At 40.7% G+C, this 23563-nt stretch overlaps 1 protein-coding gene across 2 annotated transcripts in view; it reads right to left on the bottom strand.

Moving 5' to 3' along the window:
* Positions 1-21397: 21397 nt before the first annotated feature.
* SPMIP7 (sperm microtubule inner protein 7) overlaps positions 21398-23563 on the bottom strand; it is a 181236-nt gene continuing 179070 nt past the window's right edge. For both annotated transcript variants that reach the window (XM_070727169.1, XM_070727170.1), the window contains one exon: positions 21398-21729. In XM_070727169.1, coding sequence (XP_070583270.1) covers positions 21585-21729 — 145 coding nt within the window. In that variant the 3' untranslated portion in view covers positions 21398-21584. The remainder of the gene's footprint in view (positions 21730-23563) is intronic.

The following is a 23563-nucleotide window of genomic DNA, read 5'->3' as shown; positions in this document are numbered from 1 at the left end:
TTCATTTTTATTAAAGATTCCCCCCACCCGGGTGCCTCCCCCCGAGTTTCTCTCACAAGGAGAGAAGAGCGGAAAAAATATCCGCTGCTTTGGCTAGGCACCTTAAGGGGCATGGTTCCACCGAAGCTAGTGCCCCCCCAAATACCCTTTTAAAGTTGGAAATAAAACCCCACCCTCCCCTCCCCAAGTCTCCCTTAATTTGATTAAAGTTAAAGCAGATATTAAATTGGAACAGACCTCAACTTTTCCCCCTTAATATGTAAAACCATTTAAACAGTTAAAACAGAGATTTTTACAAACATTTCATTTCTTTTTTTGCCTGGTGACTCTTGCTTCCATCTAAAGATCCGGTGCATCTTTTTCCTTCCCCAAAAGAGCTTGCTTGCCGAGGAGTGTTGATTGTAAAAGCTCCATAAAATCTTTACTTCCTCCTCCTCCTCCTCCTACTGCCCCCCCCTTCTTCCAGCATCTCTGTTTTTCTTCCTGCCTGTTGCTGTAGATCTGGATTCAAGCCGAGTTTCGCCAGCATTTCTTTTCCCTCTTGGAATGTTTTTGCTCAATACATCCTCCCTTCATGAAACACGACAATAATGGTGGGATACTGCCAACTAAAACGCATATTTCCCTTGAACAGGGCCTCCGTTATCGGGCGCATTTGACTTCTTGCGTGTAGGGTTGACACTGACAAATCTTTTAGCACCCGAATCGGAGCTCCTTTAGAAGTAAGGTTAGTGATTTTTCTTAATTCTTTATAAACTTTTTCAGCCGTTCTTTCTGAGAGGAATTTAATTACAATGTCTCGTTGATTTGGGTCTCTTCTTGCTCCAAAAACCCAGTGTGCTCTCTCTATTTCATGATCCAAGACTTCAATTTTATTCTCCTTAAACCATTGTTGCATATTTTGGATCATGTTTCTGCTATCAGCAAAATCAGCTTTGAAGCCCCTCAAGCGTAGGTTTGCTCTTCTTAATCTGTCTTCTAACATACTTATGCGTTGACGGTCTTGCTCCCTTTCTTCTTCCAGTTTGGAAACCCTGATACCTTGAACCTGTTGTTCTGTTTTCACTGTTTGTAAATCAGTTGCAGTCTTAGTAACCACATCTTGCATTTCTTTTAACTGCTGACCGACCACAACAAAGGTTTTTAGCAAAGCATCCATTCTCTCTGTGAGCTCCTCCCCCACTTTCTCCGCCATCTCTCCTCTTAAGTTTATTGCTTTATTGCTTACTCACAGTTTCGAGTGGAAAGCAGACTGTTTCCAAGTTGTTTCTCTCTCCTTCAATAAGCCCAAGGTATCTCCGGGTTCCAAATTTATGGCTTTATTGCTTAGTTCAATTTATTTGAGACTTAGGTTGGTTCGACAGGGTTTAAAATCCAATGTTTATTTTCTCATTTGAAGAGCATGCGCAAACCCCCCAACAGGGTTATATCTCCAGATCCTTTGTTTTCTATTAGAGTCCATTTCTAGCACCACTATCAATGGAGCATGGTCTGACAACCAAATACTTTTAATTTCAGCTCTCTTGAGATGTATATTCCCCGTTTTATTCATTAATATATAGTTGATACAACTAAATTTATTGTGTCTTGCTGAATAGAATGTACCCCTGTTTGCCAAATTCGCATGCAGGTCTATCATGTTAAGTTTATTTAAATGCAACTTTTTCTTTTCCCCTTTTCCTCCTGTTAATTCAATGTTGAAATCTCCTGCAAGGATCACTATACCCTCTGCAAAATTATCTAGCTTATGTTTTACATTTATTATGAATTGCTTTGTGATTGCATTTGGAGTATAAATTACTGCGAAAGTAATCACCTTATAGTTTATTTTCCCCTTAATAAATAGCATTCTTCCATCTTTATCCCTTTTAATGTGAGTTAATTCAAAGGGAACCCTTTGATGGATTAGTATTGCTACCCCCCTGCTTTTTATGTTCCCCCCAGACTCATATATCCATTTCCAATCGCTATTAACTAATTTATCTGATCTTTTCCTCCCTTAATGTGTTTCTGTTAAAAACAGGAAATCAACCCTGCTATCCTTTGCCAGCTTCATAATTCTATAACGTTTTTTGTGCGACGCCATTCCATTTGTATTTAATGACATTAAAATCCTCTCACCCATTATACATACTTTTAAGTACTTTCTCCCCTCCTGCAAATCCAAGCCTAATGGAAACTTCCTTGTTTATAACAATTAACCCCCACCACGGTGCCCCTTCCCCTGCATTCCGCCAAGGGGGGATTAACGAAGACCATCCTCGTTGTTTTAACGAGGCACCCATGGAATTGCTAACCCACTTAGAGCGCTCTCAAAATTCCCCCTTTAAACAGTAACAAGAAACCCCGACACCCCCCCCTCTCTCTCCCTTCTCCTTTGTTAGCTAAGAGAGGGAGAATAGATGAACAAATTAGCTGAGAAGAAACAATACCAATTTTACAGTCCAGTTCTTATTTTTTCTTCTGGCGTGTGACTCTTGGCTCCATTTTTTTTCTTCTTTCTTTTCTTTTTCCTGAAGGGCAGCCAACTCCTTTTGCAAAACCACAATTTTTTCATCTTTCTCACGTTGCTCTACGGTACGGGGGGATCAGTTGTAAATAGTCCGAGTCTGCGGAGAGGGGCGGCATACAAATCTAAATAATAAATAAATAAATAAAATAATAAATAGGTCTCAAATCAATTCTTCATCTCCTTTCCCCCCTCCGCTCCTGTTGCTTCAATTGCTGACATTGCCTGCTGATTCAGATCAAAATCAATCCCCAGCTGCTGCAACATATTTCTCCCCTCCTCCAACGATGTTGCTTGGAAAACTTTTGTGTCTTTAAAAACCAATATCGTAGCCGGGTGTTTCCAGCTAAAGCGAACTCCATTTTGAAACCAAAGATTCGCAATCAGTCTCATCTGGTTCCTGGCCTGTAGTGTCTGAGCGGAGAGATCTTTTAAAACTCATATCGGAGTGCCTTTTTGATTAAGATTTGACATTTGCTTCAATCCTCTATAAATCTCAGCAGCCCTCCTTTCCAAAACAAATTTCACAATAATATCTCTCTGGTTGCCTGGATTCCGAGGGCCGAAAACCCAATGAGCTCGTTCGAATTCATTTAAATCAACTTTGATCTTATTTTCCTGAAGCCACAGATGGATTGCTTGAATTAATCTTTTACTTTCAGCAAAATCTTGTCTAAATCCTCTGAAACGTAATTTAGACCTTCTTTGTCTGTCCTCCAAATTGCTAATATGGAGCTCTTGTCGATTTTTTTCCTCCTCCAATTTCGTCACCCCCCCAATCCTGGGTTTTGAACTGATCGTTTAACTCCTTCACTCCTGTAGTAACTCCAGCTATGGCCATTTGCATTTCTTTAAGTTGCTGTCCCATATTTACAAATGCCTTTAGAAGTGAATCTATTTTTCCCCCTAAGTCAGGAGTGCCCGCCATTTTTCCTTTGTTCTCTTTTTTTTACTGACAATTTGAAGCGATAGCTTTCTAGTTCGTTACTTCTTTTAAAGATGTTCCCAGCACATTTTTAGAATCGCGTTTTAATTCTCTTCCTCTCAGTCCACTTTTCGCCATGTTTGAGAGGGGTTGTCAGGGGTTAATATTTACTTTTCTAATTCACATCTAAAGAGCGTCCCGTGGAGGCGTCTAGTCCTGTCGACGCATGTGCAAAACCCCTATTAATTTTAAGATTGACGCCAATGGATCTTCTATTATGAAAACCACATCATCAGCGAAGGCTTGGACTTTATATATTTCTTTTCTAATCTTCAAGCCTTTTAATATTATTTTCTGTTCTTATCTTTATTAGTAAAGTTTCCAATGTTAAAATAAATAGTAATGGTGATATAGGGCAGCCTTGTCTAACTCCTCTTTGTATTTCTAATCTTCCTGTTTGTTCTTTGTTTATTATGATTTTTGCTGATTGTTTAGCATAAATGGCATCAATTATATTAAAAAATTTGGTTCCCACATTCATCTTGTTTAATTGTATTTCCATAGAGGTCCAATCTACATTATCAAATGCTTTTTTAGCATCAAGGAATATGAGTGACATTTGTTTTTCGGGGTGTTGTTTGTAGTATTCTATGGTATTTATAATTGTTCTCAAATTATTTTTAATTTGTTTGCCTGGTAGGAATCCGTTCTGGTCTTCATGTATTATTTCATTTATAATGTTTTTAAACCTAGCCGCAAATATTGATATAAAAATTTTATAGTCTATGTTCAATAGTGAAATCGGTCTATAGTTTTCAATCTTCTCCTTTTCAGTTCCTGCCTTGTGTTATTAAAGTTTCTGTCCATGTTTTCGGTAATTTACCATCTGCTATCATCTTATTAAATATCTCTAACATATTTGAAAACAGTATTTTGCTATCTAGCTTATAAAATTCTGCTGGTATTGCATCAGGACCAGTGGCCTTGTTATTCTTCTGGTTTTTAATGGATTGCTGTAACTCTATTTCTGTGATGGATTTGTTTAATTTTTGTTGTTGATCTTCGGTTAACGTAGGTAAATCAATAGAGCTTAAATAATCTGAAATTGCGTCTTCTTTTATTTCTTCTTTTTCATATATTTTTCTGTAGAACTCTAACGCTATTTCCTTCTTTTTGTCTATTCTGTGTCTTATTATTCCTTTACTATCTGCTAATTTTTTAATAATTCTGGTTTCTCTTTCTTTCCTAAGTCTGTAAGCTAGCCATCTTCCTGGTTTATTTGCATGTTCAAAGTATTCTTGTTTTGCTCTTTTTATTTTTTCTACTATTTGTTCTTGTTCTATCAATCTTATTTTATACTTTATTAATTCTCTCTGATTTTTAACTTTATCATCATGTTCATTTTGTTGCATTTCTAGTTCTATTTTTTAAATTCATCTTCTAGTTTTTGATATTGCATCTTTTTCTCTTTATTTTTTTTTTGCCATGTAAAAAATTGTTAACCCCCGTATATATGCCTTTGTTGTGTCCCAAAGGTTTTGTGGGGTTCTAATTCTTTCCCTATCCACTCTTTATATTCTGGGTCTCGTAATACATTTCTATTCATGGACCAATTTTTGAATTTTTCTTTACCTTTCCAATATATAACTAATGGGTTATGGTCTGCCCAACTATTAGTTTCTATCTCAATATCTTCAATTCTTTCCATTATGTGTGATGGTGCCCAGGCCATATCTATCCTAGTTCAAATTTTATGGGGGTTTGAGTAAAAAGTGTATTGTTTATTTTGCGGGTAGCATTCGCGCCATATATCTTTTAATAATAATTCTGTATTCATTTTTTAGTAATTCTGTACTCATGTTGTTGGTAAGATTACCTATTTTTTTCTTTTCCTTCTTCTTCCCTGTATAGTCCATTTGACTATCTGGGATTGCATTAAAGTCACCTATTATTATCATATTTTCTATTGATAGTTTAATTATTTTATCGTGTAGTTCCTTATAAAATTGTTTTCGATTATCATTTGGTGCATATATTGATATAATAAAGAGAGGTTTCGATTCGAAATCCAATTGTATGATTAAAATTCTTCCTTCGTTGTCACTTATATATCTGTTTTGACTCTATTGTTTCATCAATGTACATTGCTACTACTCTCTTTTTTAAATTCGCTAAACTGGTGTAAAGTTTCCCTAATTTTGGTTTATTAAGTAATCTTCTATTTGTTTTCTTAATATGAACTTCCTGTAGAATATTTATTTGTGCACTTTGTTTCTTAAGTTTAATCAATATTTGATTTCTTTTCCTAGTGTTGTTCAATCCATTCACGTTAACTGAAAAGATTTTCAGGTCATATAACATTTCTATTTATAGTATTTTTTTATTTCTTTTGGTTCTCGTAGTCTACTGTCTAACACCAGTTCTTGTTGAATTTGTGGTTGTTTCTTTTTAACATCTTGTATTTCCTCCCTCTCTTTACCGGTAGCCCCCTTTTCTTCCTCTTTATCTTTGGATTCTTTCAATGGTTGGTCTGTTCTATTCAATCCGCTTTGTGCAAAGAAAGTTCTTGCTTCTTCCACACTCTGTATCTTGATTCTCATTCCTTGCCAAGTAAAAGCAAGTCCTTCTGGTACCAACCATCTGAAAACTATGGTTTTTTTAATTAATACATTTGTAAGAAAGTAATACTGTCTTCTACTTTCTCTTACCCTCTTTGGAACTTGTTTCAAAATTGTGATGTCTTTCTCTTTATACTTCCAAGTCTGATTTCTTGCTTGAAGATGTCATTTCTGATTATTCTTCTAGAAAACTTCTCTTGCTAGGTTATGTCTCCGGGTGTAGCCAGCTTGGATTCTGTAAATTTCATCTATCTCTTTTACAAGTTCTTGTGGGTCCGTTTGTAAAATTTCTCCTATTATCTCTGCCATCTTTGCTGTTAGGTCTTCATTTTTTTCTTCACTTATGTTTTGAAATCTCAAACCATGTGAGGCGGATTGTAATTCAAGATTGGTTATTGCTTCGTCAAAGCCTCGATTGGATACGTAACTGTGTTCTTCATATTCTTCCATCTTTTGTCCTATATCCTGTACTTTATCTTCCATTGCTTCCATTCTTTTTTTCATTTTCGTGTAAATTCTGTTGTATAACTTTCATGTTTCCATCCATCTCCTTCATGCTCCCTTTAACTTCCCCAATTTCAGTTTTGAGATCTCCAATCTCCGTCTTGAGGTCAGCTTTTAGATCTCCCATCTCATTTTTCCTTTCTTCTTTCATTCCTTCTAAATATTTTTTCACTTCGTCTTTATTTGTAGCCATTTGAGTTTGTGTTTTCTGCATGAAGTCTTGAATACTAACTAAAGTATCTTGAATGGTCTGAAAGTTTGGTTCTATCGGAGTTTTCTCCTTTTCTTTTTCTTTGGCAAGCATTGTTGTTATTGATCTTTGTTGTAACGGTGATGATGTAGGGGATGCTTTTGTAATAGGAGTTGAAGTTGGAGTGGATGTTTGTTTCCGGTTGTTGTTGTAAGAGAAGTCACACTTTGAGCCCTGAAAGAACCTTTCATGTCTCAGAGACTTACAGACTATTATGTAATACCTTGATTTACTTTGCTTTTCAATTAATAATAAGATTAAAAACCTCTATAAATTTAAAATATTCAGACTATGTAATTATGCAATAAGAAGGGACAACAATAAATCAAACAACAATCAAAGAGGCAATACAATCAAGCAAGGAATCCCAATATTATTAATGAACAGTGTAATTTTGAAAAGGAAAGGGAAGTAAAATAAAAGAGATAAAATTAAAGAGAGAGAAAGATTAATTACAGGGAGGGTTGTAACACTAGTTTAAAATACAATCTAAGTCAGAAATCAAACAAGACACTTTACACTGGGATTGTTCTATATATAAAAGGAGTAAAGGATAGAAAAAAGGAGAGAGAGAGTAAATATAAAATATAACATAAAATGTATTATAGATTTATGGGGTATACCAAATCAAGAGAGGGGAAAGTAACATTTTAGCACATTTTTAATATTAATACTAAAGAAAGGAAAAATAGAAAAGCCAAAGTAAGATTTGACAGTAGAAGGAAAAAAGAAAAATTAAAAACCGTATATGAGATATAAAATATGTAAATATAAAAATGTAAAATGTAAAAAGAGTAAAATATATAAAATATAAGAAAAAGAAGTAAATGAAGCTTAAAAGAGAAAAAGTTCAGTCTTCAGTCTAAAAGTCTTGTGTCTTTAATTACTGTTTTTCGGTTCTTCTGTGCAAACTCCTCTGTCTTCTACAAAAGGAAAGCCAAAATCCACAGGAGAAAAAGGGAAAAACATGGGAACAGAAATATTGCAAATAAAAAGTAAAAAAGAAATAGCAAAAAAGGAAAAACTTTAGTCCATTTCGTCCTGTTTAATCCTTGCGCTGTTGTGGTTTATAAAATAGTCCCTCTGTGAAAACCTCCAAGTTGTCAAAATCCTTCTTACACGAAAAAATCGGGTACAATCAAATTAAAAATTAAAAATTAAAAAATTGGAAAGTTAATATTCAATTCATTGATATATAAGTTCTTAAGAAAAATTTAATCCATGTTCCTTTTAAAATAGTCCTAATTGGAGTTTATCAGGATCTCAGACAAGTTTATAAAAGTTTATTTTATAGAATCTGGATAATTTATATTGAAGGAAATCAGTCAATAATTATCAAAATCAGAACCCAAAGTGTAATAATTAAAGTATACGATTGTCTCTTTAATATATATATATGTATATTTAAAAGAACTAGGCAGTTAAACAAAGGAAAGTACATCCGGCCGTTTCTTACTTTTTGTGGAAGGATTTGATTCTGAAAAATAAACTTTCCACTGTTCGCCTTTTCGGCTCAAGTTCTTTGCTTTTTTTAAGTTTTTGATTCCAAAATTTTACCTCATTTAGTGCTTAAATCTTTCTCTTTCTCTTCTTTCTTATTGTTGACTTCTGTTTTCAATTCTTGTTCTTCCTCCGTGAATGGATCGCTATAGCCGCGTCCCTGCCGGTGCCTGGGCCCGGTTCTTCATGCTGCAGCTGCGGGGTTTTCCTTGCCCTTCGGGGCAGTGGCGTTCTGCCCCTAGGGATCCAGGAGACCCCCTGTTCAATGCTCGGACCTCCGGGCCCGAACAAAGCACAAATTGCGCCCTGCAACGATGAAAAGAGAAGAACGGAGACGGAGCGATGTCTCCGTCCACCCAGCGCGATTCGAGCTTCACCCGGAAGTCTGAATGTCATAATATTCTAAGTATTATACTGAACGCATTAGAACGTCATAATATTCTAATGCGTTCAGTATAATTCTTGTATTTTTTTAAATTTGTCTGTATGGGAGAAAACCATTTTGGTTGGGGTGAATGAATTTGTTTAACATTTTTAAAAGTCTGTTTGCCATTATTGCAGCCAAAATTTTATAGTCTGTATTTAATAAAGATATTAGTCTATAATTTTGAATTCTTTGCTTGTCTGCTTCATCCTTTGGTATTAAACTAATATATGCCTGCTTCCAAGATTCAGGAACTCTCCCTTTATCTAATATTTCATTAAATAATTCTAACATTGTTAGGTCTAATGAGTTTTGGGTTACTTTGTATAATTCAGAAGGAATACCATCTGGCCTAGGTGATTTGTTGTTCTTCAAATTCTTTATAACTTCCCTTAATTCTATTAGGGTAATATTCTTATTTAATAATTCCTTGTCATCCTCTGAGATTGTGGGTAGATCAGTTTATTCTAAGTAGTTCACAATTTGATTTTCATTTACTTCTTCTTGCTTATATAAATCTGTATAAAATTATGTTATTATTTCTTTTTTGTTTTTGTTGTCACTTTGCAAATTTCCTTTTAGATCAGTTAGTGTATCTATATTCCTATCTGCTCTTTCCTTAGCTATTTTATATGCCAACCACCTGCCAGGCTTATTTGCATATTCAAAAAAAATTCTATTTTGTTCTTTTCAGTTTTTGTGCCAGTTCCTCTTGTGTTATTATATTAATTTTATGTTTTGTTGTATTTAACTCTTCTAATATTTTAGTGTCGGAGGGGTTTTTTTTGCAAGTCTCTTTCCAGCACTTTTAAACTTGTGGTCAATTCATTTATTTTATTTTTTGTTTTGTTTTTATTATATGATGCCTGAAATGCTATTGATAGTCCTCTGACATAAGCTTTTGTAGTGTCCCACAGATTGAATGTTGTGGGATCATCATTTTATTTATCTGTAAAAAAAGTTTTAATTCTTTTTCCAGCATATTAACATATGCTTTCTAACTATTGTCTGGTTTAGTGTCCACCTTTTAATAATGTTTTTATCAGAGTCTGTCCATTTTATATTCAGAGGATTGTGACCTGCCCATGTATTAGGGAGAATTTCGCATTCTGTTGTTCTGTTTATTAGTTTCTGATTTGCCCATGCCATATCTATTCTGAACCAGGATTGGTGTGGGTTTGAAAAAAGGTGTAGTCAAAAGTATTCAGATAGAAATGTCTCCATATATCTTTTAATTGATACTCCTCTGACATCTGCAGAAAAGTATTGGATAAAGTTTTCCTCATTTTCTTTTATTCTTTGTTTTATAATCTCTTTTCCTATCCACCATTGCATTAAAATCACCAACAATTAACAATTTCTCCCATTTTATTTCCTGGAGTTTTGTGTGAATTTTTGTATAATTTTTTTTATTATGCTTGGTGTGTATATATTTACAATTGTGGTGGTTTTGACTCCTTTGTTGATCTGGACAATCAGAATTCTACCATCCTCATCTACATGTCTTAATTTTGAGTTTAACCATGGCTTAATATAGACTGCAATTCTGCTTTTTTTAACTGGTGCCAGTGTTGCATATAAATTACCCAATTTTGAATTCTCTAATAATTGTTGTTGTCCCCTTTTAATGTGAGTTTCTTGAATACAAATTATATCAAGATCTTGCTTGGTTAATTTATGATAATTTATGATTCCTTTTTTTGTAGCATTGAAGCCATTTATGTTTATTGAAAGCAATCCTATTTCTTCCATTATTATTTACTTTTACTTTTTACTTTTGTTCCTTTCCCACTGTTTTCGATCTGGTGATGGCTACCTCTCTGTCATTGTTATCCTGTGCCCCTTTTTTTCTGTATCCAGCAAGCTTTCTTGTGAACTTATTTCTTCCCTTGTCTCCCCCTCTCTTCTTCTTTCTACTCTCACCTCATGTTTCTCTATTTCTTTGATGTGTTGTTCATAAAACTCTTTTGCTTCTTCCGTGGAATTTATTCTGTGTTTTTTATCAAGCAATGTAATTAACATTCCCTCCAGAATCAGCCATCTACAGGGGACTCTATGGCAGTTTAATTTGGAGGAGAGGAATTGGTAAGATCTTCTTTTTTTCCCGGACACGTTTTGGGATTTTTTTTAGGACAATTACTTCTTTCCCCTTATAGGTGAGCGTATTACCTCTGACTGCATTATAAACCTCATCCCTGGCTGCCTTTTTGGAGAATCTCACATGAATTTCTTTTGGCAGTTTGTTCCATTATGCATAGCTGGTATATACTCTATATATTTTGTCCATTATTTTTAAGGCCTTTTTTGGTGTTGTTTCCATAATGTCCGCCATGATTTCCACCAGAGATAGAAGGATGATTTTTCTAATTCCAAATTCAGTATTGTTTCTTCCAGCTCTCTCATGACCATTATTGTTTGCTTCTCTGTCTCCTGCAGTTTTGCTTCAATCCTCTCATTTTTCTCTTCTATATTTTTTATTCTCATCGCTTTTTATTAAAGCTTCCTAAAAGATTTCCATTTTTTCATCAAGTCTGCCTACCCTATCCTCAACTCTTTTAATATCATCTCTCATCATCTCCATATTCCCAGTCAGTTTTTCATAATTTCAATCCATTGATTCATCTATTGACTGCTGCATCTTTGACATCATTTCTTGTATGGATGTAAGAATTACATCTGATGCCTGAAGAGTAGATGTCTTGTCAGTCATTGTTGTTTTGGTACATTGGTTCTGTGGAGTTTGTGGTTGTGGTACAGAGGGCTTTTCCCCAGTTTTAAATTGGGACATTTTAAGTGCCTTCAAAACACAATAAAACATTTCCATCTTTTGTTATAGCAGACTTACCTAAGGTATTACTTGTATTACAATTATTACAATTACTATTTTAGTCAAAATTACTATATATTATAATTCTATCATTAATTTAGTCAATTCATTCGAATCAGTTCAATCAGAATAGCTAAACAGATCAGTACATTCAATAAGTTAAATTAATTAAATTAGTCTAAGTTTGATTAATTTAGTTGAGATAATATAGAATCACAATAATTAATATTAAAAACCTATTAGATAAATCTATGTATCTATAAATATATAAATTATATAAATATAATCAGAAGGTCTATAAATACAGTCTAATAAGGTCTATGGATACAATCTAATAAGATCTATAAAAGCAATCTAATAATATCCATAATTAATATTAAGATTAGTCAAGATTAATTTTTAAATCAAACTAATTTTTTTAATGTTTCACCAATAAATCCCAAATATAAATATATTAATTTCAGATAATATTCAGATATATTAACTTCAATAGTAATGTTCAATATTATTCAAATTATAATAAAAGTTCAACATATTATTCATGACTCTGGATAATAGTCCAGGTGGTTGTTGGTTTCAGATTGAAAATGTCAATTTTTATTAACAGTTAAGATTACCAAAATATAGATCAATACTGGGGCAAATCAAGAGTCCTTACTTAGGAGGTACAGGCACAAATTTAAAAGTTCAATGAGATATCAAATATCAGTTTCAAAGTCTATAATAATGTCAGAGTCTATTCAAGGAGAGAGGAGAAAAAAAGTGATAATAAAAAGGGAAATGGTTGAATAGAGTTGTTTAATGCTTCTGGATCAGTCCTAAGATTAATTCTATAATCAGCTCGCATAGGTCATTGAATTTTTTAATTATATTGTCCAAAAATGGGAAAGAGAAAAAGAAAAAAGAAAAATAGGAAAAAAAGGAAAAGAAAAAGGACAAAACAAATGTGCAGAGCCACCAGTTCCCTTGTCTTCTTGCGCTCTTCCGGTTTGTCAAGTCATTCTAATACCTTATTTCAACTTTCCATGAACTTTCTCACATGCAAAGTCCTTCCCCCTTCTGCTGCCAAATCAGTCAAATCCATTCCATGTATATTTTGCCTGCTTAATATCTCAAATTAACTTTAATTTAATTTAATTAATTAATTTTAAATATAACGCTGAAAGAGTCAGTCACTCGTTTTTAATATACCAGTCCAACACTTTCACTTTCCTCACTTCCATCTTGTTCCGTAAGAAAAATTATAATGGCCACTTTAATAATCGCTGGAACACCCACACAACAGGCAGCAGAAGGGAATTCTTACCAAATCTCTCTTTCTTTTGTTGTCAGCAACAATTCCACAGTCCTTTTCTTTCCTTTTCCCTCTTTTGAAGCCACGATTTGTCTGCTCAAGCTGTCAGTTTTGGCTTCCTTAATCGATGTGTAAGGAGCCGCGTCTTTGGACCGGCCGTAGGGCCGATCTCTTCGACCTCTGGTTTCAGGTCCCCCTCGCATACTGCATGGTCAGCCTCGCCACCACAGATGCTCCAGAGGTTCCCCCTTTAGTTGCATGTCCCTTTGAGCCGCAACCACTAAATAGCAACCAAAAGAAGCCGAAATGCGAAAAGCCGCACCAGAGCTCTCCGGAAGTTGCTCCGCTCCAATGTCGCTCGAAACCAGAAGTCTTGATAAATACACTGGTATTTTATTAAACAATATAATAAGACAGTACTTGGTTCAGCATACTTTTTTCCTTGTTTTCCTCCTCTAAAATCTGGGTATGTCTTATACACCTCTAAAATCTGGACATGTCTTATACACCCAAAAATACGGTAGTTTTTGAAGCGCCTTATATATATCCTTTTCTCAGACCTGGTAGGATGTGAGGATTTATCCTTGTTGGGCCTAAGGGAGGATTAATTTTGCAGAGGAAGGATCAGATTCCTCCTCAGAAGGTCTATTGCTCTTCTGAGTACACTTCCTGTTGGTTTTTTTTGGATGCCCTGGAATTGTATTTAATAAGTTCCAATAGGTAGAGCAAGAACTAATATAGGTACAGACTAATAGTCCCAGCCTCAGGTCCATGAGGGCTCTGTGGAGCTCCCCAGTGCTGATTCTCACCCAGGAGAAGGTGTGGAGAAGGGAGGAATTGAGAAGGTTATGGAGGAGGAAGATTCGGAGGAATCAAAACTTATCAACTTGTTGTTATTGCAGATTTCAAGCTGGAATGGAGCCATTTGGTGGAAGGAAAGTCCAAAGAAACAACAGAGAACACGAGGGAAAGGATTTAAAGGCTTTGGTGAAAGATACAAATAAATAGTCCTGCTAGTCAAGGACAGAGTGAATAACTGGGAAAGGGGCAGATCCGGCAATCTGGCCTGATTGTGCAACATTCTATCATCTTTTGTGTAGGCTTCCTCTTTGGAATGATGTAACTGTTTAAGTTTAGCTGTTAACCAAGGTTTATTGTTACTGTATATTCTAAGATATTCTTGCCTCCAGTGGGACAATTGACATGCTGACATATGAAATAAAATAAATCATCAATAATGAAGCATAAAAGGCCTGGTTATTGTCATTCTGAAAAGGCAGAAGCCACTCTGAGAATATAGTTTAGAACAAAGTCCAACAGGCTGAGAAAACATTATGTTTTGCCCCAAACCTTGCACCCCAAATTTTTTTCCACATTAGCTTTCCATTTAAAACTACAACTTTTAATACTACTGTTTTAATTAAAATATGAGTTCATATAATGTGCTAAACTTGAAACAATGATTTATAAACTATAACAACTAAGTATACATATCACATTGAACCATAACAAACAACAATATGACAAGACACATAACTTAATCTTTAGCTATTTCAAAGAAGCAGCATGTCATTTCTTGTGAATGGTCTTAGTGAGCTGAGAGTTACAAGTTGAAACCAGGCTCACAAAAATTGTTCTTCTAAGCAAAATGCAACCCACTTATCAAGTACAGTGATACCTTGTCTTACAAACTTAATTCATTCCGTGACGAGGTTCGTAAGTAGAAAAGTTCGTAAGATGAAACAATGTTTCACATAGGAATCTATGTAAAAGCAAATAAGGCATGCAAACCCATTAGGATAATCCAAACTTTAAGGCTTAAAAAAAAAGGTGGCAGGCGGACAAAGTGACGACTAGCGGAGTGGAAACAGACAGCGAGGAGAAGCGAGGAATGGAGGTCCTAACAAAGGCTAATGCCACCCCAAATTGCTCCCAAAATCACCACCCTTTAAAATGCTTCCTATGCCACCGCAAATCACTCCAAAAATCACCCCTTCAAACGCTTCCTATGCCGCCACAAATCACTCCAAAAATCACCCCTCCAAAAGCTTCCTACATTGCCCCAAATTGCTCCTAAAATCACCCCTCCAGCTGCTTCCTATGCCACCCCAAATCGAGGTCCTAACAAAGGCAAATGGATTGAAGAAAGACAGCAAGGAGAAATGAGGCAAACACTTACTATGCCACCCCAAATCGAGATCCTAACGAAGGCAAATGGAGTGAAGAAAGGCAACAAGGAGAAACGAGGCAAACACTATGCCACCCAAATCGAGGTCCTAACAAAGGCAAATGGAGTGAAGAAAGGCAGCAAGGAGAAACGAGGCAATGTGAAAGGAGATGTGATTTTGGAAGACTTTGGAAGCGATTTGGGGCAGTGTAGGAAGCTTTTGGAGAGGTGATTTTGGGAGTGATTTGGGGCAGTGTAGGAAGCTTTTGGAGGTGAATTTGGGAGAAATTTGGGGTGGCATAGGAAGCTTTTGGAAAGGTGATTTTGGGAGCGATTTGGGGCGGCATAGGGAGCTTTTGGAGGGGTGATTTTGGGAGCAATTTGGGGCAGCGTTGGAAGCTTTTGGAGGGGGGATTTTGGCAGAGGGATGGGGCAGCTCCGGGAAGCATAGGAAGTGGAGGGCTAGAGGGAAAAGTGGCAGGGAAATGGGGCAGCTCTGGCATTCCCCGCCTCGGGACTGTAGGTGCAAGAAAAAGGAGGCGGAGAATCCCGGCGGGGGCAGCAATCAAATGGGAAATCTCAGTGGTGGTAGTCACAAGGCAGGTAGTCCCTGCGGCAGTAAGAGAGCGCACGCGCAGTAAGAGTGCCCACACATCTGGGCTCAGGTTCGTAAGGTGAAAATGGTTCTTAATAAGAGGCAAACAAATCTTAAATACTGGGTTTGTATCCCAAAAAGTTCGTATGAAGAGGCGTTCGTAAGACAAGGTATCACTGTACAGTGATCCCCCGGTTATTGCGTCCCCGACCATTGCGAACAGGGTAATTTGCGATTTTTGAACCCGGAAGTCAAAACACCATCTGCGCATGCGTGCCCTTTTTTTCTATGGGCACGCATGCGTAGATGGGCCGGGCAAATCAGCTGCTGGGCGGCTTCCCTGGGTCTTCTTCTGACTCCTAAAGCGGGGAAGTTCGCCAGGAGTCAGCAGAGAAGCGGCGCGCCTGTTTTAAAAGATCGGAGCCGGCCTGGGGGGGCTTTCCAGCAACCCACGAACCCCCAACCCGGGCTCGTGGGTTGCTGGAAAGCCCCTCCAGGCCGGCTCCGATCCCCCAGGCCGTGTCTCCTTCTCCCTCCTCCTCCTCTTCTTCCCCGCTCTTCCATCCTTCGCCGCCGAGGTCGCCAGGAAGGGAGAAGAAGAGTCAATGAACGGCGCCAGCCGCCGCCTCGCCCAACGCAAAGCGCAAGAGCCCAGACCCGGAGGCAACCCGCTCGCTGTCTGCGGCGCTTCGAGTTTCTCCTCCCGGAGGCGCGCTCGGCGCTCGCTGCAGTGGGGGAAGACCCAGGGAAGGTTCCTTCGTCCGCTGCCCACGGAAAGGGGAAACCCGGATCTTCGGCTGCAGCGAGCGCCGAGCGCGCCTCCGGGAGGAGAAACTCGAAGCGCCACGGACAGCGAGCGGGTTGCCTCCGGGTCTGGGCTCTCACGCTTTGCGTTGGGCGAGGCGGTGGCTGGCGCCGTTCATTGACTCTTCTTCTCCCTTCCTGGCGCTCGCTGTCCGCGGCGCTTCGAGTTTCTCCTCCCGGAGGCGCGCTCGGCGCTCGCTGCAGCTGAAGATCCAGGTTTCCCCTTTCCGTGGGCAGCGGACGAAGGAACCTTCCCTGGGTCTTCCCCTGCTGCAGCGAGCGCCGAGCGCGCCTCCGGGAGGAGAAACTCGAAGCGCCGCGGACAGCGAGCGGGTTGCCTCCGGGTCTGGGCTCTTGCGCTTTGCGTTGGGCGAGGCGGCGGCTGGCGCCATTCATTGACTCTTCTTCTCCCTTCCTGGCGACCTCGGCGGCGAAGGATGGAAGAGCGGGGAAGAAGAGGAGGAGGAGGGAGAAGGAGACACGGCCTGGGGGATCGGAGCCGGCCTGGGGGGGCTTTCCCTTTTAGGGCGGGCGAGCGGCGGGCGCGGCAGCAGCGAGGAGTTCGCGTGGGCGGCGGGGAAACCCCAATCTTCGGCTCCTCGCTGCTGGGAAGTAAAAACACCATCTGCGCATGCGCAGATGGTGTTTTTACTTCCGCAGCGCTACTTCGCGAAAACCCGCTCGTTGCGGGGGGTCCTGGAACGGAACCCTCGCAACGAGCGGGGTATTACTGTACTTGCATTTGAAAGTTGCTTGATATCCTTTTGCATCTTGAACAACAATAGAGAACAATTATCAGTGTTCTACTAAACAAGCATGGAATAGTTGATAGGCTGAATTTTATTTGGTAGATCATGACAGATCATTAAAGTGCACATCAAAATGAAGACTGCCAAGATGCTGCAAACAATCCCCTCCCCCTTATTTACCATATTTTTCAGAGCATAAGACACACCTTAATTTTCGGGGAGGAAAATAGGAAAAAGAATCTGCTTACCAGATATTCATCTGTCTAGCGTCCTTAGTTTGGTCAGCTTCATCACATTTTTTCCCCTGGTTAGGGCTTTTAAAAAAAATTATTCAGAGAGAGTAACAATGAAAGAGCTTGCAAGCCGGTTAAGGGCTGGGAACATTGTTAGCACCTGGTTAGGGATAGGAAGAAACAAGTAGACAACAACCACAACCAAACAACCCCCCCCTCCAAAGTCAGGGTTTGGAAAACATTCTTCACAGAGAGTAACATTGAAAGAGCTTGCAAGTGGGTAAGAGCTGGAAACATTGTTAGCACCTGGTTAGGCCTGCAAAGAAACTTCTAGAGCAAGTTAAGAACTGGGAAGATCATTAGCAGCTAGTTAGGGCTGGAAAAAAAAAAGCTTCCTAAAAAGCTACATTCAGAGTATAAGATGCACCCAAATTTTCAGCCTCTTTTAGGGACGAGAAAGGTGGGTCTTATACTCCAAAAAACATGGTAAGTCAGTTTTTAAGTAGAAAAAGAATTGTAATTATTTCTAACAGATTTACATCCATGTGACTAAGAAATCTAGTCCATTAATAACTGAATCGTCTATTAGACAATTCTACTGATCTCTTTGTATATTATATATTTCTGTCCCAGAGATGGCGTAGCACAGTGATGGCGAACCATTTTGGGCTCTGGTGCCAAAAGGGCACACACTGTGCCCACACCCATAATGCAAGGTCCTCCTGAAGCCTGGGGATGGCGAAAAATCACCCAACGGGCCGATTGGAAGTTTAGAAAAAAAACAGAAGTGGAGCTGCCCTTCTACTTACTTTCAGATAGTTGCAACCAGGCCTCACACACCTAGGCCCATCTCTTCTGCAGATGGCAAGGCTTTCCTGAAGGCCTCTATAGCTGAAAATGGATTGATCCAGAACTCTGTTATCAGATGCAGAGGCCTTCAGGAAAGCATTGCCTTCGGAGTCTTCGGAGAGGGGCGGCATACAAATCCAAATAATAAATAAATAAATAAATAAATAAATTGCCAGTTGCAGAGGAAATGTGTGCAAGGCCTGGCTGCAAATGTCCAAAGCCGAAGAAGCTCCTGAAGACCTCTGACAGCAAAAAGGTGGCTGGGGTTGACACACACAAGTAAAATTTTGCTTGCCACATTGGCCTGTTTTTTTGCCTTCCTTGGACTTCAGGAGGCTTTTCTGAGGCTAGGGAGAGTGAAAACGGATGAAAAGAAGGCGGACAATCAGCTGGCTAGTGCGTGCATACACGCTGCAGTTGACATAGGGCAATCAGACATGGCTCCACATGCCAACTGTGGCTTGATTGCCATAAGTTCACCATCACTGGTGTAGTGCATAAAACACTCGACCTGTTGGCCCAAAATAGCCAGCACTCTGGCAGTTCAATCCCATGGTATCCCATGGCAAAGCTCCCGTAATTTGCCCCTACCCATCTAGTAGATTAAAGCATATAAAATACAAGGACATATATAGGTAGTACTCTGGTGGTAAATCTCTCCATTCCCAAGCGCCCTATAGGCCAGTGTTTCCCAACCTTTTTTGAGCCGCGGCACATTATTCATATTTTCAAAATCCTGGGGAACACTGAACGGGGGGGTGGGGGGTGGCTAAAGAAAAGTTTTGACAAAAAAAAATCTTCCTCCATTTCGCTCTATTTCTCCCTCACTCTTTCTCTCTCTTCCTTCCTTCCCTTCTTTCTCTCTCTCCATCCCTCTTTCTTTCTTCCTCTCTTTTTTGCTCTCTTTCTCTCTCCCTCCTTCCCTCCCTATATGTCTTTCTCTCTCCCTTGCTCTCTCTGCCTCTCTTGCTATCTCTCTTTCATTCTCTCTCTCTCTTTCTTTCTCTCTTTCTCTCTCTCTCTGTCTCTCTTTCTCTGTCTCTCTTTCTCTCTCTCTTGCTAGCTCTCTTTCTCTCTCTTTCTCTTTCTCTCTTGCTATGTCTCTCTTGTTCTGTCTCTCTTTCTCTCTCTTCCTTTCTTCTCTGCGGAGGCCGGCAAAGGTTTTTCTTATTTTAAATGTTCCGGGTGGCAGGGGCACGCACACACACCCGACATTCCAAATCCTGCCTCAGCTGTGAGAAGAACGCCTGCCCCACCTGTCCTGCAGCCCTTTCGCTGACAGCCTGGGACAAAAGCGCTCCATGAAGGGACTGCAAGAGGGGCCGGGCGGGCATTAGCAGCCGGATGAGGAGGACGAGAAGCCGCTGCAGCCACCCCCAATCCCCCCCCTTCCCTGGGTGCCTTCCAAAGGCCCCTGGAAAAAGGCAGGAGGTAGCAACGAGGCGCGAGGACAAGCAGGCAGCTTGGCGGAGGGGAAGCGCTGAGGGGCTCTCCTCCTTTCCCACCCCCGCGCTTCTCTCCCGCCCTGGCTTTTGCTTCGCCCGCAGATTTCCCCGCAGTTCAAAAGGAGGCAAGAGGTGGCCTGGATGAAATTGCGGGGAAATCATGGGGCGAAGCGAAAGCCAGGGCGGGAGAGAAGCGCGGGGGTGGGGAAGGAGGAGAGCCCCTCAGCGCTTCCCCTCCGCCAAGCTGCCTGCTTGTCCTCGCGCCTCGTTGCTACCTCATGCTGCTCCCACCATGGCTGCGTGCGGTTCCGGTGCCCCTGGCTGGAGGTCGTTCTGTGGCTGGTCTTGGGCTTTACGGTGGCTTCCTGGTTCCCTCTCCTCCCTCCGCCTGTGTCTACCGCCAGCGCCTCATTCCTCGGAGCTGCCGCTTCCTTCCAGGCAGCCCAGCCACGCTGCCGTAGAAAGTGCAGAGGTTATTGTCGCCACCTCTGCCTCCACTCAGGGAGCCACCGTGGTTGAGCTGAGGGAGAGGAAAAGGCGCGGTGACCACGGTGGCTCCCTGAGTGGAGGCAGAAGCGGTGGCAATAACCTCTGTGCTTTCTACGGCAGCGTGGCTGAGCTGGACAGAGGGAAGCGGCAGCTCCCAATCGAGGAACCCACGGCAACGGGCAACGGCTTGGTGGGAGGCGACGGCGGGAGACACAGGCGGTGGGAGGAGAGGGAACCAGGAAGCGACTGTGAAGCCCAAGACCATCCACAGGACGACACTCAGGCAGGGGCGCCGGCAGCGCCCCGCCCAGCTTGAGCTTCTCGCGGCACACCTGGCCATGTCTCGCGGCACACCACTGTGCCGCGGCACACCGGTTGGGAAACGCTGCTATAGGCAACCAAACATTTTTTGCCTGGATGGAGAAATGACAGAGACTCAAAGAAATTGGTCCCATTTCAAAGTATCTGCTTTGCAAGGAGACAAAGCTTCATCTCCCTCTGAACAAAAAGTGTTTGGATAGCTACCACCAGATCCACCTTTTCCATCCCACTGTCTGCTTGCCCATGGCCTCAATCAGGGCCAAGCTCTCATCAAGTTCTCTCCACCCACTGTGCCAAGATGAAGAGTTCCACTGTGGCCAAGAAGTGTCCCAGCAGTAGCCGGACCAGCAGGCAGGCAGGTAGAGGCAAGGAGCCAGGGCATTTTGAAAGCTTGGCTGTTGCAGCTGCGAGCAAGCAGACAGTGTGATGGAGAGGTGGGGGTCAGCAGTAGCCCATTGGCCCCTGCACTTGTTTGTTTGTTTGTTTATTTATTTGACTTCTATGCCGCCCAATCCTGAAGGACTCAGGGCAGCTTACAACAATATAAAAATACAACAATTAAAAGAAGTCAAATATACAATTCTAACGATAAAATCCAAATTAAAACAAACATTAACTAAACAATCAACATGCACACACAATATTGTTGCCTCCCACACTTAAAAAAATAAGACCTCTCCGAAAATAAACCCAAGTGCTTATTTTCAATCCCAAAAGAAAATAAGACTGAGCCTTATTTTGGGGAAAACATGGTATTCTATGGTAAAAAGCAATGTAGACTTCCCTGCTTTATACAGTACATGTCATATGCTAAAAAGGTCCCAGAGGTAATAAATGAATACTATTCTACAAGGCACTTATCTTTGAGTAGGATTAAAGAAATGATTAATAAAATTTGGAAATCAATACATTTTAATGAATGAGTTATGAGATTTTAATAAAATTATATGAAAAAATGTATACTTTATTAAAATATGTTATGTACTTGAGTGTATTATTATATGGAACATGACTTTTCTATGTCATAAAGACAAATACTGAAAAAGTGTTGATTTTTAAAAACAAATCCATGTAACAATTTTTATTTCCCACTAACGTGTTTGCAAATTTTAAGTCGTTCTTTTTCCTTCTTGTTGAAAGAATTCTGTGGTTCAGTGGTTGTAATGATCTGTGACAAAGGTCCCCAATGAGGGAATTCTTTTGATTGTCCATCTTCAGCTAAGTATCTGCAATAACAAAAAGATATTCTTCGTGTCAATGTGAATTTCAAACTCAAATATCCCCCATCATGTCAATGTGATTTTAGAATTGTTTTCGACTTAAAATTATTGCTGTTTAAAAGCATCATGCACACTCTACAGGACATAACTGCATTATTATCTCACTACTACTACTACTATTTATTTATTTATTTATTTTATTTAATTTTATTTATATGCCGCCCCTTTCCATAGACTCGGGGCGGCTCACAACACAATAAAAACAGTTTATAACAAATCTAATAATTTACAATTTAAAATATTAAAAAACCCCATTATTAAACAGCATTCCATACATAAATTGTATAGGCCCGGCGGAGATATCTCAGTTCCCCCATGCCTGACGACAAAGGTGGGTATTAAGGAGTTTGCGAAAGGCGAGGAGGGTAGGGGCAGTTCTAATCTCTGGGGGGAGCTGGTTCCAGAGAGTTGGGGCTGCCACAGAGAAGGCTCTTCCCTTGGGGCCCGCCAACCGACATTTTTTAGTTGACGGGACCCGGAGAAGGCCCACTCTGTGGGACCTAATTGGTCGCTGGGATTCGTGCAGCAGAAGGCGGTCTCGGAGATATTCTGGTCCAATGCCATGAAGGGCTTTAAAGGTCATAACCAACACTTTGAATTGTGACCGGAAATTGATCGGCAACCAATGCAGACTGCGGAGTGTTGGTGTAACATGGGCATACCTAGGAAAGCCCATGACTGCTCTCGCAGCTGCATTCTGCACGATCTGAAGTTTCCGAACACTTTTCAAAGGTAGCCCCATGTAGAGAGCATTACAGTAGTCGAACCTTGAGGTGATGAGGGCATGAGTGACTGTGAGTAGTGAGTCCCGGTCCAAATAGGGCCGCAACTGGTGTACTAGGCGAACCTGGGCAAATGCCCCCCTCGCCACAGCTGAAAGATGGTTCTCTAATGTGAGCTGTGGATCGAGGAGGACGCCCAAGTTGCGGACCCTCTCCGAGGGGGTCAATAATTCCCCCCCCCAGGGTGATGGACGGACAGGTGGGATTGTCCTTGGGAGGCAAAACCCACAGCCACTCCGTCTTATCAGGGTTGAGTTTGAGTCTGTTGGCACCCATCCAGGCCCCAACAGTCTCCAGACACCGGCACATCACTTCCACTGCTTCGTTGATTGGACATGGGGTGGAGATGTAAAGCTGGGTATCATCAGCGTAGTGATGATACCTCACCCCACGCCCTTGGATGATCTCACCCAGTGGTTTCATGTAGATATTGAATAGCAGGGGGGAGAGGACCGACCCCTGAGGCACCCCACTAACACCGACTGTGACCGACCGGAGAGGTAGGAGGAGAACCACTGAAGAACAGTGCCTCCCACTCCCAACCCCTCCAGCCGGCGCAGAAGGATACCATGGTTGATGGTATCGAAAGCCGCTGAGACATCAAGAAGCACCAGGACAGAGGATAAACCCCTGCCCCGGGCCCACCAGAGATCATCCATCAATGCGACCAAAGCAGTTTCCATGCTATAACCGGGCCTGAAACCCGACTGCTAGGGACCTAGATAATCGGCTTCTTCCAAGGACCGCTGGAGCTGGAGTGCCACCACCTTCTCAACAACCTTCCCCATAAAGGGAAGGTTGGAGACTGGACGATAATTATTAAGTACTGCTGGGTCCAGGGAAGGCTTCTTGAGGAGGGGGCGCACAAGTGCCTCTTTATAGGGTGTTGGAAAGGATCCCCTCCCCAAAGAAGCGTTGACAATCTCCTGGACCCAGCTCCGTGTCACCTCCCTGCTGACCGAAACCAGCCAGGAGGGACACGGATCCAGTAAACAGGT

This window comes from Erythrolamprus reginae, chromosome Z (genome assembly GCF_031021105.1).
Source record: "Erythrolamprus reginae isolate rEryReg1 chromosome Z, rEryReg1.hap1, whole genome shotgun sequence".
In the NCBI taxonomy this organism is placed as follows: Eukaryota; Metazoa; Chordata; class Lepidosauria; order Squamata; family Dipsadidae; genus Erythrolamprus; species Erythrolamprus reginae.
The sequence above is the reverse complement of the archived record's forward strand: the minus strand, read 5'-3'. Positions and strand labels throughout refer to the sequence as shown.